The sequence below is a fragment of the Protopterus annectens genome, chromosome 3.part1 (genome assembly GCF_019279795.1).
Source record: "Protopterus annectens isolate FY-2018-M chromosome 3.part1, PAN1.0, whole genome shotgun sequence".
NCBI lineage: Eukaryota > Metazoa > Chordata > Ceratodontiformes > Protopteridae > Protopterus > Protopterus annectens.
Window position 1 is genome coordinate 421,062,962 of NC_056732.1, and position 17,794 is coordinate 421,080,755.

General features: G+C 44.5%; 1 protein-coding gene across 1 annotated transcript in view; it reads right to left on the reverse strand.

The window, feature by feature from the left end:
- PAXIP1 (PAX interacting protein 1) overlaps positions 1-17,794 on the reverse strand; it is a gene marked incomplete in the record, with an annotated part of 1,449,657 nt that overhangs the window by 737,042 nt on the left and 694,821 nt on the right. Inside the window, 1 exon segment of the mRNA XM_044066884.1 lies at positions 1,098-1,219. Within this exon segment, the coding sequence (XP_043922819.1) occupies positions 1,098-1,219 (122 nt within the window).

Consider the following 17,794-nt stretch of genomic DNA (forward strand, 5'->3'; position numbering starts at 1 on the left):
GTCCATGTTATGGCTGAAAAGGATCCTGGGACCACTTCACTCTCCTGGTTACCAAAGTATAAATAAATATGAAACAGAAAAAAAGGGGATGAACACAACAGAAATAAATAAGGAACTAGTAAAGTGCATTTTAATTCTGCATTATTCATGAGAAATAAAAAAAACTTCCCACTGAAGGCATTGGGAAGTAGCAGACAGACTTACTTTGGAGTTCTCCTACTTGTCACCTGTACATGATACAGCAAGGATCATTCACTGCAGTGAGAGTTTCCACACCTCAGCTTGAGTGTGTGGTGGAAGGTCTGTCAATTCCTTTAGAACTACGAGAATCTCTTTACAAAAACCTATTTACCTACTTTCTTTTGCTGGAAGTAGCTAACAGCTCTTTATAGCATAAACAAACTCGGACAGAAATATAAATGAGGCTCAGTCAGAGAAACATAGACGTAACTCTGTTAAAGAACACAGCAGCCCTGCCATTCTGTCTTAAGGGCATAAGAAAACAATATTACTTCGTTATGTCTAACACGAGTCATATAAAGAGGACTTGAAACGTATTCTGGGAAGAAAAAATGAAAACAAGAAACCACAATCATGTTACTAAGGCAGGCCCCATCATCCACTATTTTGAGGGAAATGCATTAAAATTATAAAAGAAGAACTTGTTTGAGGAATTAAAATAGCTCAGACAACAAAGATACAATGAAAAAAAAAATTAGTTCTAAGGTGCAGATGGAAAGACCACCCTACAGTGACAACAGGACTGAACTTACTATGGGATATAGGAGATGATGGGTTAAAATGGGCAAGGACTAAGATCAGAAGAAGACATAAAAAGAAGCTAAAAATGATGATGGAAGAAAACTCCATAAACATATTTGAAAAGCTAAACAAAGAAACCACACCGACCAAATGACCAGTGCCTTTATCTGTCTTACTAGACAGCAAAAGTTCTAAATAAAATGCTTCATATACCACTGAACATGTACACAATAAAAACAAATTTGCATGGTATCTAAAATTAACATTAAATGCAAGATGTAATAAAGCAGACTAAACACAAAGGGTGCTTCCAACAGAGATGTTCATTTACTCACTCTTTACAGATGAGGACTGTATTACTGCGACAAAGGTAGCCCGTATACTTGGCTCCCGTTAAATATGCCATAAGTTTGAGGTCATCTCTGTCACTATCAACGAACCCAGTCACAGAAATTATCTGCAAGAATTCCAAGATGTTAATTAAAAATTGAAAAAGACCATCATCTTACCAGATGGCATACTTAGTTTTAAAAATTCAAAAAACTTAAATACATTAAACTCCCATACATACAGCATAAAAGTGGTAAATATAAAAATCAGAGTATTACCAAACAAAAGTGCCATCATGGTCAGATTCACAGCACATACAGTACCAGACAATGCAATATGAATAAAATATATACATAATGCAAATTTTACATCTAAAACTATATATATATATATATATATATATATATATATATATATATATATATATATATATATATATATATATATATATATATTTATACCACAACCAAAAACACAGTACATTTATTAACATGTTACTCTTAAGTATGAATTACTGTCAAGTTAAAGTTATGGAAAGAGGGGCAAAGGAGTTAGGCGACATGAATTAAGCAATTCAGAAGCCCTCTCAGAAGTGTCACTTCTGTCAAGAAGCAGGAGATGCAAACTAAATTAGTGGTTAAAGACTTACTACATGGAGCACAGTTTAAGGCTTGCAGGTCAGCAGGGCCAACTTTAGAAGGTGGGCTTACAGTTAATTTAATGTATCATACCACATCCGGGAGGTACACCATGAAAGACGTCTGGAAGAAGATGGCAACAATTAAAATGAGGAGGGGGGGTTAAGCCCGAGGTTGGGGGCAGGGGGGTGAAGAGACTCCTGACTGCAGCGTTGGGTAATGCTAGGAACTTAAGGAATAAAAAAACATGGTACACTTTTGTAAGGGACACTCAACCAAAGCAAATAATCAAAATCCTTCCCTGGTCTGTTTTCACCTTTGGGTGACACCAGTTCCACTGGTAGCTAACAGGCCACAGATGTTTTAGAAGAGAGATGGACACCTTACACAATGCTGCCTGTAATCATAGTGCTTAACTACTAAAAGCTGCTGCTAGACAAATGCAAGTTGTACTGAGCACTAGTTGCAGTTTTAGAGCTTAATACACTACCAGCATTTGCAAGTAGAAAGGCACACTGACACTTAACAATGGTACCAGAACTTGTCAGAGATTTGGGATGAATGGTTAGGCTTAAAAAGGCCCTTGTGGTCTTTAGACTAGTACACAACTATGAACCTATACAAATCTTGTATACCTTAAGCACTTCTATTAGAAAACACAAAAAAGTACAGTTTTGTACCTACCATAAATGTAGATGTTCGAGTGTTCACCATGCTGCAGTCATCACACTTGGGTTATCCTGCCGTCAGACGGTCCCGCAGTTGGCCCGAATTCCAAAGTCTTGGTCCGGCGTCGGTTGCTGTCACTTCTTCCCTGACGTCAGTGCGTCAGGGGTATATAAGAGGCATCTGACGCCATTTTCTTCAGTTTTTCTTGCCCCAGATGTCAGGTGCCCCCAAAAGGTAGGCAAAATTATATATATATATATATATATATATATATATATATATTATATATACATATGGCTATACAAAAATAAAACAAAACCCTTAGGTACAAGCAAATACACCACAGAGGTAGTATAGGATAAAGTGGTAGAGATAAGTTCAGCTAGTTCAGAGGGGATGGAGGGAGGGTAACCTGGACAGCAGCAGGGTGAACACTTGAACATCTACATTTATGGTAGGTACAAAACTGTACTATGTTCATCGTGTTACCCTGCTGCAGTCATCACACTTGGGTTGAATCCCAAAGCTAAGGAGGGGAGGTGGAGTCAAACAGGGTTAGAAGAGGCTAGTAGGCCCTGCAAAACTGCAGTGGCAAAACCAGCTGTAGTCTTAGAGTAAAGAGGTAAGTGATAGTGTTTGGTGAAGGTGTGCACTGAACTCCAAGTAGCAGCTTCCAGAATATCCTTGGTTGACACTCCCCTGAGAAAGGCTGCTGACGTAGCTGTAGCCCTGGTGGAGTGGGACCTAATGTTAGCAGGTACTGGTTTCCCATGATGTGTGTAGCAGAAGCGTATGCAATGTCCTATCCATTTAGAAATGGTCTGTTTTGAGATGTGGGCTTTTCCTTGTGATCCTGTAGCATAGGCTACAAAGAGCTGGTCAGTTTTTCTTAAAGCCTTAGTAACGTAATTGCCTGTGAATGTCCAAAGAGTGCAGGAGTCTTTCTCCTTTGTTCTGGGGATTTGGGAAGAAGGTGGGCAAGTGAATGGTTTGGTTTAGGGCCACACTGGATACCACCTTTGGCATAAAGGAAGGATTAGTCCATAGAGAAACTCTGTCTTGATGAAAAATGAGGAAAGGTTCCACTGCCATTAGTGCCTGTAGCTCTGAGACTCTTCTAGCTGAGGTTATTGCTAGTAGTAGGGCAGTTTTCCATGAAAGAAATTTTAAATCAGTTGAAAAAGCCGATCCAGGACAGCTTTTCCAGGACAAAGTTGAGATCTCAAGTAGGTGTTGGAGCTCTCCTTGGCGGTCTTAAGTTCTTAGCCCCCTCTGAGGTACTGTCTTAGGAGTGGATGTGAAAATAAAGGAGGATCTGTGCTGTAACGAGCTGAAATTGCTGAGGCGTGGATCTTAATAGATGAAAAGGAAAGTCCTTTGTGTAACATCTCCGTTAAATATTGTAGAATCTGAGGAATGTTTGGCTCCAGGGGATTTAGGCCTTTAGCCTGGTTCCAGGAGCAAAATCTTTTCCATTTGTCTGAATAGGTTTTCCTGGTGCTGGGCCTCCTGGCCTCCAGAATGACATCCATAACAGCTTTGGATAAAGGTGTTGGCTGGTTGTTTAGGTAATTTGCCATGCAGCCAGGTTTAAAGTCTTGAGCTGGCTGTGTAGAATCAGATTGTCTCGCAAGGTGAGTTATTTGTGGCAAAATCCATGGTGGGCTCTGTGCCATGGTCCTTAAAATTGGATACCAATGTTGGCGTGGCCAATCTGGTGCAACGAGAATCATTTGTGGCCTCTCTAATCTGACTTTCAGCAGTACCTTTGCTAGAAGAGGCAGTGGAGGGAAGGCATACACTGTTGATGTTTTCCAACTGAATGAAAGAGCGTCCACTTTCCAAGCTAGTGGGTGGAAGGTCCTTGTGCAAAATTTATGAAGTTGGTGGTTGTGGGGGCTTGCAAACAGATCTATGTCTGGGCGTCCCCATTTTTGAGCTATCATTGCAAATACTTGTGGATCTAGTTTCCATTCGTGTGGATCCACGATGTTTCTGCTTAGGTCGTCTGCCAATGTGTTTTTCTTTTCTGGCAGGAATTGTGCTTGTAATTGAACCTGGTAAGACAGTGCAGTGTTCCACAAGGTCATTGTTTGCCTGCATAGAGGGTAGGAATGTGTGCCCCCTTGCTTGTTTATGTACCACATAACTGTGGTGTTGTCTGTCCTTATTAGTAGTTGTCCTGGGTGTAGAAGGTCCTTGAAAGCTGTTAGGGCATTCTGCACTGCTAGCATTTCTTTTTGATTGATATGCAGGTGTCTCTGATCTGTAGTCCATTTGCCCTGAATGCACTGTCCTGCCATGTGTGCTCCCCAGGCATAGTAAGATGCATCTGTTGTCATAGTTTGCCTGGCTGTGGGTAAGGTGAAAGGCTGACCCTTGTTGAGGTGACATGCCTGTGCCCACCATAGAAACTCCCGTTGAAGGCAGGGAATGAGTGGAATCATTGTTTCCAAGCTGTGGCTGTGCAGAGTCCATACACTTTTCAGGTACCATTGTAATTTCCTCGTATGCAGTTTTGCAAATGGTATTAGTAGAATGCAAGATGCCATGAATCCCAAGGCCTGCAGAATTTTTCTTGCAGGGAGTTGGGTCTTTGTTGCCATTATTTTGAAATATTGAAACAGTTGTCGTTGTTTGTCTGGCATGAGATAAGCCATCTGGGCCGTTGTATTCAACCTGGCACCCAGGAATGTTATATGTCTTGTGAGGGTACTAGTTTTGATTTCTTTTCATTTACTGTGAACCCTAGGTAACTTAGAAGGTGTTTGACAAATGCCAAATGCTGTAAAAGAATGTCCTTGCTTTCTGCTTGAATAAGACAGTCGTCCAGATATGGGTATATTTGAATTCCTCTTTGTCTGCAGTATGCAATTACTGGTGCCAGGCATTTTGTGAAGACCCTAGGAGCAGTAGATAAGCCAAAGGGCAGTGCAGAGAATTGATAATGCGTTGAACCGACCCTGGGAGCAGTAGATAAGCCAAAGGGCAGTGCAGAGAATTGATAATGCGTTGAACCTGCAATGAAGCGGAGGTATCTTCTGCAATTTTGTCTGATAGGGACATACAGGTATACCTCCTTAAGGTCCAAAGTGACTAGCCAAGCATTCTTGCCCAGCATGGGAAGAAGCTGCTGTAGTGTTAGCATCTTGAAATTTGGTGCTTGCAGATAGGTGTTCAGAATTGAAAGATCCAGAATGGGTCTCCATGCTTTGTCCTTTCTTGGAACTAGGAAGAGTCTTGAGTAAAATCCTTGTCCCTGCTCCTGTGTAGGTACCTGTTGAATGGCTCTCATGTTCATGAGAGCTGCAATTTGTTTTTGTGCCTCTGCCCATTGATTTGGTGGCAGGTTTGGCATTCCTTTGATCCTTGGTAAAGTATGAAAGTGGAATCTGTATCCTTGAGAGACAATGTTTAGAACCCATTTGTCTTTTGTGATGATGTGCCAGTTGTCTGCAAAAAATATTAGTTTTCCTCCCAAGGGTGTTGCCAGGAGAGATTTGCTTGGTAGTTTGAGGATTGAGTCATTGTGTCTGCCTTCTGCTAGCTTGGGGCCTGTCTTCTCCTCCTTTCTGGGTAGCAGAACCCCATTGGCAAGGTTTGTAAGGGCCCTGTGACTGACCTCTGCCCCTTGGGCGTCTGCATTTGCCCCTCTATGATCTGTCTGAAGCAGGAAAGGACCAATTTTTTGTTGGCCAATTTCTGCTGAACCGAGGGGGTTGTACCTGCAAGAAATCCTTGACCGTTTGCATAGATTTAGCCTTATCCTCCATTTTCTTTAAAACCTCTTCTGCTTGGACACCAAATAATACATCCTGTTGTAAAGGTGCATCTAATAATTTTGCTTTAACATGGTCAGGGAGGGTTTGCTCTTTTAACCAAGCATGTCTATTAAGCCAGTAACAGCTGCTCTACAGGAAGCTTCCAGTGAATCAAATCCGCATTGTAAAGTATGCTTGCCCACCTGTTCATCTGCATGCAACAGATCCTGCATTTCATTGAACTCAGGCTATTCTGAGTGTGTGCTCATTTTTTGTTTTAACTGAGGCATCAGGAATTGTTGATATTTCAACATGTGAAACTGGCAATTTAATGCTCTCCTAGCCAGAGTTGCAGAGGTGTATATTTTCTTTCCCCATCTATCTAGGGCTCTGGAATCTCTTTCAGAGGGCACAGATTTTTAGCCATAGAAGCCTTTGCTCCCTTAGGACCCTGGGATATGGTTTCTGGGTCAGCTACAGGGCTTTTATAAAGGAATTTGTTTGAGTCAGGTACTCTGTAGTATCTGTCTGGTTTGGCTGGAGCAGGAGGTAGAGAGTCTGGATTTAAACTAGACTCCAAGTAGACATCATCCACAATATCTAAAAGAGGAGGAATAGCAAGAGGTCTGTGCTAGGGTAATAGAAGGAACTCTCGGAGCCTTTTCTTAGAATCTGAGTAATCCTGGCCTTCCCAATGGAAACGTTCCCTCATGGTATGTAAAGTTTCCCAAAAGGAGTAGTCTTCAGAGGGAGATGCTGAGGGAATAGAGTCTTCAGCATCAGAATCCTCATAAGGTGGTAAAGTGTAATCCTGTTACTTAGAAGAATCTGAGGAGAGAGAAACCTGGTCAGAGGATGCATAATCCTCCTCTTGTCTTGGTCTTTTATCAGGAGGGGGATGGGAACTCCTGATAAGGGTAATTAAATCTTCAGCCATCTTAAGCATCTGTTTCTTAGGCATGGGGCCTTGACCTGTAGACTGAAGAACAGTTTTCTTAGGTTTTAAAGGAGTTTTAAGTTTAGCATAAGATTTAATGGTGAGTGTAGTCGGTCTGAAGACACCTTCTGCAACCGAAGGTGTTTCCTCTGCACCGGTGTCTAAATCTGCTCCGGTGTTGGTAGATGGCTGCGTCGGCCTAGCAGACTCCGCGTGGGAGTCGGCAGCTATCTGGGGTTCCAGCTCTGTGGTAGTCAGGGGCTGCGTAGGTGCCTCACTGAAAACCGGAGAACCAGCGACAGGCCCAGCTGAGGCCTCGGGGTCTGGCTTATTCCTAGGCTGCCTGTCCTTATCCTTGCATTTTTTATGAGTTGTGGTCGTCGGCTGCTCCGACGGCATGATATAATTGAATTTCCTACCAAAGTAATGCCGTGCGAAGTCAAAACGGCGTTTGATAGTGCATTTATTAAACCTAGTGCAAAACCGACAACCTGTGACGTCATGGTCTGGGCCTAGGCAAGGAATGCAATAGGAATGGAAGTCCTTATGAGGTATTTGCTTCCCACAAGAAATGCAATTGTTAACTTTTTCTGACATCAGACTGAGGCAAGTAAATGTTCCCCCAACGGGGTACTTAGCTTTATTGAAGACTTCGGACTGAAATTCAAATCGAAAATCTCAGGTGTCAGCCGACCGGCACTTGCAAACTGCTTCTGCTTTGGGCACCGCGCGGCAAGAAAGACTGAAGAAAATGGCGCTGGATGGCTCTTGTATACCCGACGCACTGATGTCAGGGAAGAAGCGACAGCAACCGATGCCGGACCAAGACTTTGGAATTCGGGCCGACTGCGGGACCGCCTGACGGCAGGATAACCCAAGTGTGATGACTGCAGCAGGGTAACACAATGAACATCAATAATTGCCAAAAGAAAAAAAAAACATAAAAATGACTAAAGCTACTCATCCAATAACAGTCTGCAAGTGCCCCCTGCATATGCATTCACACAAATCACTGGTCAGACTAATTCACTTCAGGCTACAAGGATGCCACATCTATTACTCAAAATTCCAGGTAATCTCACTGTGCAGAAACATGTCCAAACAGAGAAAGTCATTCAGAGCAAATGCATAAACAAATACATAACAGGACTCTTTTCATTATGTAGGGATTACAGACTAAGTCAACTCAAACTCCACTCAACAATTAAAGAATAACAGGTTAGAAGGAAAGGTGGAGGAAATGGAGGTTGGGTGCTAACAGTAAGAGTTAATCTCAAAACTACATTACAAAAATCTTGCTTCTGACCTGCATCTTCACCTGCAGGCAGAAAAGCAAGCTCTGAACTACTTAAGGAAGCCAGAGCACTGATTAAAGACCCTGAAACAGTCACAAAGTCCACTCTTGCTCAGCACCGCACATCCAGTACGTAATGTTTGTCAAAGGTGCAGACTAAAGACCATGCGATTGTATAGCTATATCATGCAGAACCTCCTCTGAAGAATATTTTTACTCATAGATTTCACCATGACACGGTCTGCTAAATGCTAGCTAATAGTAATCAAACCAAAACTTAGTGCACCCAAATCAATATTAAGAAGAGCGTAGCTGTGCGAGTATATTCATCACAAAAGAATAGGTTCAAACTTAAGAATCACTGCTGCATTATTACTTGGTATCCATTGAAATTAGCAGATGAGCATTAGCCTTTCATCAGTTTTCAGCTATCACCAGAGCAGAAAACTCCTTCTCCAGCACAGCACATTGGGCTAACATTTCAATAAAAGGGAGAACAGCATGCACCACCTTTTCTTTTCTGGCTAAAGGTATCACTAACAAATAAGTCTTGAACAGTGCAGACTTTGCTCTTGGGGAGATGTACCTAGGTGCTCCCTGGCTGTAAGTGTGTGATCCACCAATTTTGTTCAAGCTAGGAAAGTGAAGGGGGAGACATTTAAAGATATCTTGAAAATAGATACAAATAGGGTAATACCTGGTTGAAGGCCTTATTGCAAAGGAAAAGGCAAAGGAAGGGGAACTAGTGGCTCTACTTCCAAATAGCACCCTAACTGGAAAATGAGTGGGAAACGCATACAAAGATCTATGTACCCCTTTGTCTTCCAGTTTTAGCAGGCATCAGCTAAAAGGACAGTGGCAGGATGCCTATGTTACAACAGTAAGGCATTTCTAGTAGAATATTTACTGTTGTGCCAAATGAACTCAGAAAACTCTACTACATTCATCATAATAATCACTGCTGTAGTATCATTCCTTATCAATGGGTAATACTATTGTGCTAGAAACTTAGGATAAATGGAAATGTTTAAGAGTAGATTCACTGCTGCAGCCCTCATTTTTGGGATGCTCTGTCTGCAGGCAGGCCAACTGGCTGGCACAACTTCCAGAGCTTTATTTTCCTCAGGGCTTCAAAGTCCTCCCACCGGGACACAAGGATGCCAGAGGTGTAAGAGGACTATTGGCTGATGCAATCTTCTGACTCTTGCCCCAACAGCAGCTAGGTAGAATTCTTTTGCAGCAAAGCTCCAGGGGACCAGATTAAACAGCCATGTGTGCCTCAGGACCTACCCAGATATGCTATATCTCCCTGTCCAGGGAGTAACGGGGGGACCCCTAGGAAAGTGAAAGTAAAGGTGCAGAAGGGGACTGCAAGCCACCTTGACCTCTATGCAAAAAAAAAAGAAGTTATGTACTCACCATAACGTTCCATCTGAGTAGGTAACTTCATTTGTCAGCAACCTGTGGGTTACGGATCTGATACGGATCCGAGCCGGCAGCATACCGAGCTAAAGATTCGAGCTCCAAGCTCCACCCCCTTACCCATACTACCCTGCAACCTCCTTCCAATGCTCAGATCGCGTTTGCCACCTACACAAAACAACAAAACAAACTGACAACCTGAGAAAACCTGACTCCGAGACAAAACAAAACTCTAGCATCCAAACCTCGAGTTTAGCTAAATAACTATTCAGGTTAGGGGAAGGAGGGAGGGACGGTTGCTGACAAATGAAGTTACCTACTCAGATGGAACGTTATGGTGACAACATAACTTCTTTAGCTGAAGTAGTTAACTTCATTTGATCAGCAACCTGTGGGACAGAGTCCCCAGCTACCCGAAATCCTGGGAGGCCCTCAAAAAAGAATATTCTGGAGCACTGCAGAGCCAAAAGCAGCTCTTCCTCTAGACACTAAATCTAGCTTATAATGAGAAATAAAGGTGTGAGAGGACGCCCAGGTAGCCGCTGAACAAATGTCATCCAGGGGAAACTCTAGACCAGAATGCAGCAGACGTTGCCATAGAACGCGTAGAATGAGCATGAACTCCCATTGGTTCTGGCAAGCCAGACTCTCTATATGCTAAGAGGATACAACTCGAAATCCACCTGGCAAGAGTCACTTCAGAAATCAGTTTCCCTAGAAATGATTTTGCAAAGGAGACGAAAAGTTGGTCAGATCTGCGAAAGACAGCCGTCCTGTGTAAATAAAAATGCAACTGTCTGTGAACATCTAGTAAATGAAGTTTATACTCCCCTTTGTTCTGGTAATTGGGGGGGGGGGGACGCAAATTAATGGAATGATTAATGTTCGTCTCAGAAGCAACTTTGGGAAGAAAAGAGGGATTAGTCCTGAGAGATACCCTGTCCTTGTGAAATACAAGGTATGGAGGTTTGATAGAAAGAGCCTGAAGCTCAGACACTCTCCCGGCTGAGGTAATGGCTACCAAAAAGGACATCTTCCATGACAAGAACTTCAGATCCACGGAAGCTGCGGGTTCAAACGGAGGTGCGACGAACGCCTGAAGAACCAAGGTCAGGTCCCACGGTGGGGATGAATTTCTAATAGGAGGTCTCAAAAGTATGGTACCTTTTAGAAAGGCCTTACAAATTCTGGTAGCAGTGAGAGAACCAAAGTTGTCCCCAATACGGAAATGGGAAATAGCAGCCAGCTGAACCTTTACAGTAGATGAACTGGCCCCCTGCTGAAAAATATGAGACAAGAATTCTAGAACCGCTGGAATAGGAGCGGTAAAGGGATCCAAGTTCTTATGTGAAGCCCAAATGGAAAAACGTTTCCATTTACTATTGTAAATCTTCCTGGTAGAGGGTTTATGTGCCGCTACCAGAATGGACTTGACTAGGGAAGAGATACCGGGAGCCCTGGCAATTAAGGGAACCGGATCAGTCAAGCTGAAAGCTTGAGCTCGTCCAGGTTCAGAGGGGCCATTTCCGAGGGGTGAGAGATCAGATCCGGAATGGGATCCAAGATCCAGAGAGGAGCTATGAAATGAGACCGTAGGCAGAGGAACCAGACTTGACGAGGCCAAAATGGGGCTATGAGGATAATCTTGCTCCCCAACCGACGAGCTTTCTGCAAAAATTTTGTCATCAGCGGAAGTGGTGGATACGCATAAAGAAGACCGGGCGGCCAAGCATGGACAAGAGCATCTCTGGGGGCATCCCCTAAAGGAGGAATTAGAGCGAAAAACTTGCTGCACTTCACGTTGGAAGGAAATGCGAAGAAATCGCAGCAAGGCTCACCCCACTTGATGAAGATCTGTTCCACTACGGACGAATTCAGAGACCACTCATAAGGGGAGAGGATAGTTCTGCTCAATTTGTCCGCCAGAATGTTGGACCGACCCGGAAAGTGCGTCGCTAACAGGAAGCGGTTGGTGGAGATCGTCCATTCCCAAACTCTCATGGCTTCTCGGCAAAGAGGGTAAATCCTGGTTCTCCCCTGTTTGTTGATATACCAAGACCACCGACATATTGTCTGACTGGATCGCAATAGTCCCCGGAGGAAGGAAGACATGAAGGGCCTGCAACGCTAAAAGGACCGCCCTCATCGCCAGTACATTTATATGCAGAATGGTCTCTGTCTGAGTCCACATGCCTTGGGCAGTCCTGCCCGCAAACTGCCCTCCCCCACCCTAGGAGGGAGGCATCCGTGGTCACTGTGGCCTGGGGGTAGGGGCATAATAAAGGGTCGTCCTTCCCGAAGGACTCGGGATTGGAGCCACCACATGAGGGAGTTCCTGCAAACCCTGCTGAGGGGAATCGGCAAGTCTAGCGGATGGTGTAGAATGGACCACTGGACTTGCAAAGTCCACTGTAAAACCCTCATTGTGCAGACGAGTGTAAGGGATCAAATTGATCGCTGCCGCCATGGACCCCAAAGCTCTCAGGACTAACTCTGCTGGGGGAGCAGGAGACTGAAGAAGAGCTAGTACATGTAGAGTCATGCTGTGAAGTCTATCTGGCATTAGGAAAGCCTTGACCTGAAGGAAATCTATCCTGGCCCCTATAAAGTCTATAACCTGAACAGGTTGGAGGAACGACTTCTTGACATTTATAGTGATCCCCAACTGGGATGATAAATGGAGGAAGAAGTCCCTGGCTAGAGAGAGTAGATGCCTGGTGGGGGAGGTGAGGAGACAGTTGCCTAGGTATGGGAAGACCTGTATGTCCTGGAGCCTCAGGTGGGCTGCTACAACTGCCATGACCTTGGTGAACACCCTGGGGGCTGTGGTGAGATCGAAGGGTAGGACCCTGAACTGGTAATGACTGGCCCCTAGCCGAAAGCGGAGAAACCTCCTGGACCATCTGTCCATGAGAATATGGTAGTACGCATCCTTGAGGTCTATGGAGCACATCCAGTCCTCCTCCTGCAAGTGAATCAGCCTTAAGTCCCCCGTCGTTTTTGGCACTAGAAAGAACCTGGAGTAGATGCCTGATCCGGACTGGTCTGGGGGCACATGCTGGATGGCTCTTTCTTCTAACAGCTTTTCTATTTCCAAAGCCGTGGCCTCCCTTTGAGTGGGTGGAACATCTGGGAGGCGCCTTGAGTAAGGGGGCTTGTTTATGAAGGGGATTGAATAGCCTCTGGATATTATCTCAAGCACCCAGCGATCTGTCTTGGACTCCCATTGAGCCAAGTGCCTCGAAAAATGCCCCCCCGACTGCCTCCAGAGAGGAGCAGTAGGGCAACTCCTCGGGGCTGCTGCGCAGGTTGGTCGGAAAAAGGTTCTCGTGACCCGAAATTCTTCAGACCCCCTCTGCCTCTGGGCCAGCGTCCACCTTGTCCCCCTCTGCCTCTGGGGGAGAAGGAGTCCTGAGCGTTCCAGGCCTGCTGAGATTTCTGGAACCACATGCTCTTCTGCCCTCGCTGGTTCCTGGAGAAGGACCTTTGAGGGGTAGAGAAGTGGATTCCGACAGCTGACAGCGTTTTCCTGTATTTCTCGGTCTGGACCAGCGTCTCACGGACGGTCTTCCCGAACAGGGTAGACCCATCAAAGGGTGCATTCACAAAGGACGCCGTGAAAGGTTCCGAAAAAATCACAAAGCCGAAGCCAGGTATGACGCCTTAAGGTGATACCAGACCTGCTAGCTCTAGCGGCTCCTTCCATGGAGTGGGAGAGTAGCTGCATAGACGTATGTGAGAGTGGCGATATGAGCCGAGAAAGTTTGTTTATCCTCGGCCGACATGGACTCTGGGGGAGACTCAGCGTACTCTTTAACCAGGTCCCGCTGCAGTCTGATTACATGGGCCAAGTAATTCAGCGCCCTAATAGAGAAGGTAGCTGAAGCAAACATCCGCTTTCCAATATGGTCCATTGCCCTAGGCTCCTTGTCAGGGGGAAGAAAGTACAGTTGTGTACACTTACCATAAATGTAGATGTTAGAGTTTATTCACTGTTGCAGTCATTACATTTGGGTAATCCTGCTGGCAGGTTGCCCTCAGTCGGCCTGAATTCCAAAGTCCTGGGTCCTGCATCAGCTACTGTCGCCCCTTCGACGTCAGGAGTATAAAAGATGCGGCCAACGCCATTTTCTTTAGTTTTTCTTGCCCCAGATGTCAGGTGCCCCCTAAAAGGGTAGCCAAAATTTATACATATATAAATACATGCCCCAATATAAACTTTACCTTCATCTACAAGCAAATACACCACATAGGTTGTATAAATCAGAGAAAGAAAGATAGGTTCCATACGAAGAAAGGGGGATGGCAGGTGGTTAACCTGGACTGCAACAGTGAATACACTAGAACATCTACATTTATGGTAAGTGTACACAACTGTACTATGTTCTTTGTGTTTCACTGTTGCAGTCATTACATTTGGGTAGAGTCCCAAAGCTATGGTTAGGAGGTTGGAGCTAAATTGCATTAGGAGCAGCTATGAGGCCCTGCAGAACTGCAGTGGCAAAGCCTGCCCTGGATTTAGAGTAGAGTGGCAGATGATAGTGTTTTGTAAAGGTGTGCACTGAACTCCAAGTAGCAGCTTCTAAAATGTTCTTGGTTGGAACTCCCCTGAGAAAGGCTGCTGAAGTGGCTGCAGCTGTGGTTGAATGTGGCCTAATGCCCTTAGGCACTGGCTTGCCATGGTGTAAGTAGCAGAAACTAATGCAGTGGCCTATCCACTTTGAAATAGTCTGCTTTGAGATAGCCTTTCCTTGTGATCCTGCAGCATATGCCACTAGTAATTGCTCTGTCTTTCTGAAAACATTGGTTCTATCCAAGTAGAATCTAAGCTGTCTGTGTACGTCCAAAGAATGCAGAATTCTCTCCCCCTTGTTCTGTGGACTTGGATAAAAAGTTGGCAGATGAATAGTTTGGTTAAGAGCCACACTGGACACCACCTTAGGCATAAATGTTGGGTTTGTCCTCAGAGAGACCCTGTCTGGATACAAAAATGATAAAAGATTCCACAGCCACGAGTGCCTGTAGGTCTGAAACTCGTCTTGCTAGGAGCAGAGCTGTTTTCCAAGATAAAATCTTTATGTCAGCAATAGCAGCTGGCACAAAAGGAGGCAGGGTGTGTTTTTCCAAGATATAGTTGAGGTCCCATGCAGGCATCGGTGATCTCCTTGGATGCTTTAAATTTTTGGCTCCTCTGAGTTACTGCTTTAATAAGGGATGAGAAAAGATTGGTGGCTCTGGATTGTAATGAGCCAAAATGGCAGAGGCATGAATTTTAATAGATGAAAAAGATAGGCCTTTGTCCAGCATCTCAGTTACGTATTGTAAAATCTGAGGAATATTTGGCACAGCTGTATCAGTTCCTTGTGCCTGGCTCCAAGCACAGAATCTCTTCCATTTTCCAGCATAAGATTTTCTAGTACTAGGCCTTCTGGTCTCCAGAATGACATCCATCACAGCTTTACTGAGAGGTGTGCTTTGTATGACTACATTATCCGCCATGCTGCCAGGTTTAAAATCCTGAGTTGGCTGTGCAGGATCTGATTGTTTTGCTAGGACAAAAGATGAGGTATTTGAGGTAAGGTCCAAACTGGGCATTGAGACAAGTTCATTAGGAATGGAAACCAGTACTGGCGGGGCCAGTCTGGGGCAATCAGTATCATATTTGGCTTCTCCTGTCTGACCTTTAGGAGTACCTTGGGAAGGAGAGGCAGTGCTGGAAAGGCATATACTGATAGGTTTTTCCAGCTGAAAGACAGGGCATCCACTTTCCAGACATGTCTGTGATAAATCCTTGTGTAGAATCTTTTTAGTTGGTAGTTGTGAGGGGAGGCAAATAGATCTATGTCCGGGCATCCCCATTTCCTTGTTATCATGCTGAAGACTTGTGGATCCAGGTGCCTCTTGTGGGGATCCATGAGGTTTCTGCTTAGTTCGTCTGCCAGAGTATTTTTCCTTCCTGGCAGGAATTGTGCCTGCAGATGTACTTGGTAAGTCAATGCTGTGTCCCACAAAGTCATGGCTAGTCTGCAAAGGGGGTAAGAATGTGTGCCCCCCTGCTTGTTTATATACCACATAAACGTGGTGCTGTCTGTCTATCAGTAGTTGTCCTGGATGAAGAAGGTCCTTGAAGGCTGTCAGGGCATTTTGAACAGCTAGCATCTCTTTCTGATTGATATATAGATGCATTTGGTTTGAGGTCCATGTGCCCTGAATGCATCTTCCTGCCATGTAGGCCCCCCAGGCATAATCTGATGCATCCGTTGTTAGTGTCTGCCTAGCTGGGGGTAATGTGAATGGCTGTCCCTTGTTTTGGTGACAAGCCTTTGCCCACCATCGAAACTCCTGTTGCAGGCAGGGAATGAGAGTAATCATAGTTTCCAGGCTGTGGCAATGTTGAGTCCAAACACTTTTTAGGTACCAATGAAGTTTCCTCATATGCAGTCTTGCATATAGAATTAAGTAGGATGCAGGATGCCATGAAGCCCAAAGCCTGCAGAATTTTTCTTGCAGATAACTGGGCCTTTGTTGCCAACATTTTGAAATAGGTAGTCAGTTGCCTTTGGTTGTCTTGCGTGAGATAAGCCATCTGGGCAGTTGTATTTAAGCTTGCACCCAGGAATATTATCTCTTGAGAGGGTAAAAGTTTTGATTTCTTTTCATTGACTGTATACCCTAGGCATGTTAGAAGTCTTTTCACAAACGCCAGATGCTGTAGAAGAATGTCCTTGTTCTCTGCTTGAATTAGACAGTCGTCCAAGTAAGGATATACTTGTATTCCTCTGTCTGCAGAATGCAATTACTGGTGCCAGGCACTTTGTAAAAACTCTGGGCACAGCAGATAAGCCAAAGGGCAATGCAGAGAATTGGTAATGCATTGAACCAGCCTTGAATCTGAGGTATCTTCTGCACGATTGTCTTATTAGGACATGCAGGAATGCCTCTTTTAGGTCTAAAGTCACCAGCCAAGCGTTCTTGCCCAGCATGGGCAGAAGCTGCTGCAAAGTAAAAATCCTGAATTTGGTATATCCACGAATGTGTTTAGAATAGATAGGTCCAGTATTGGCCTCCAGGCCTTGTCCTTTCTGGATACTTGTACTCCCTGCTCTTGCTCTGTTACTTGTTGAATGGCCCTCATGTCCATGAGGGATGAGACTTGTTTTTGTGCCTCTGCCCATTGATTTTTTTTGGCAGATCTGGCCAGCCGTCTGCCTTTGGCAAGGTATGGAAGTGGAACTTGTAGCCTTGTGACACTATATTTAGAACCCACTTGTCCTGAGTTATGTGCCAATTTTGAGAAAAAAGTGCTAATTTTCCCAAGGGTGCTTCCAGGAGATATTGGTGCAGGCAGGGGGAAGTCATTGGGACTGTTTCCTGTATGGCTGTGACATGTCTTCTCCAACTTTGGAGGTAGAAGCACCCCATTGCTTTGACCTGTATGAACCTTGCGCCTGGGATCTGCCCCTTTGAGGTCTGTCTGACACAGGAAAGGACCAATTTTATGTTGGCCAGCGTCTACTAAACCTATGTGGCTGTACTTGTAAAAAATCTTTGACCGTTTGCATAGATTTAGCTTTGTCCTCCATTTTCTTTAACACCTCTTCTGCCTTAGCACCAAACAAAGTATCATGTTGTAAAGGTGCATCTAATAACTTAACTTTGACATGATCAGGCAGATTTTGTTCCTTTAACCAAGCATGCCTCCTAATTACAGAACCCGTAACTGCGGCCCTGCAGGAGGCCTGCAAAGAATCAAAACCACATTGCAAAGTATGCTTTCCAACTTGTTCAGCCGCATGCAATAAATCCTGCATTTCCTTGTTTTCTGCACATTCAGAGTTCAACAACATTTTCTGTTTAAGCAATGCCATGTCATGTTGCTGATATATGAGCATATGAAACTGACAGTTTAAGGCCCTTATAGCCAAGGTAGCAGATGTGTAAACCTTTTTTCCCCATCTATCCAATGCCCTAGAATCTCTGT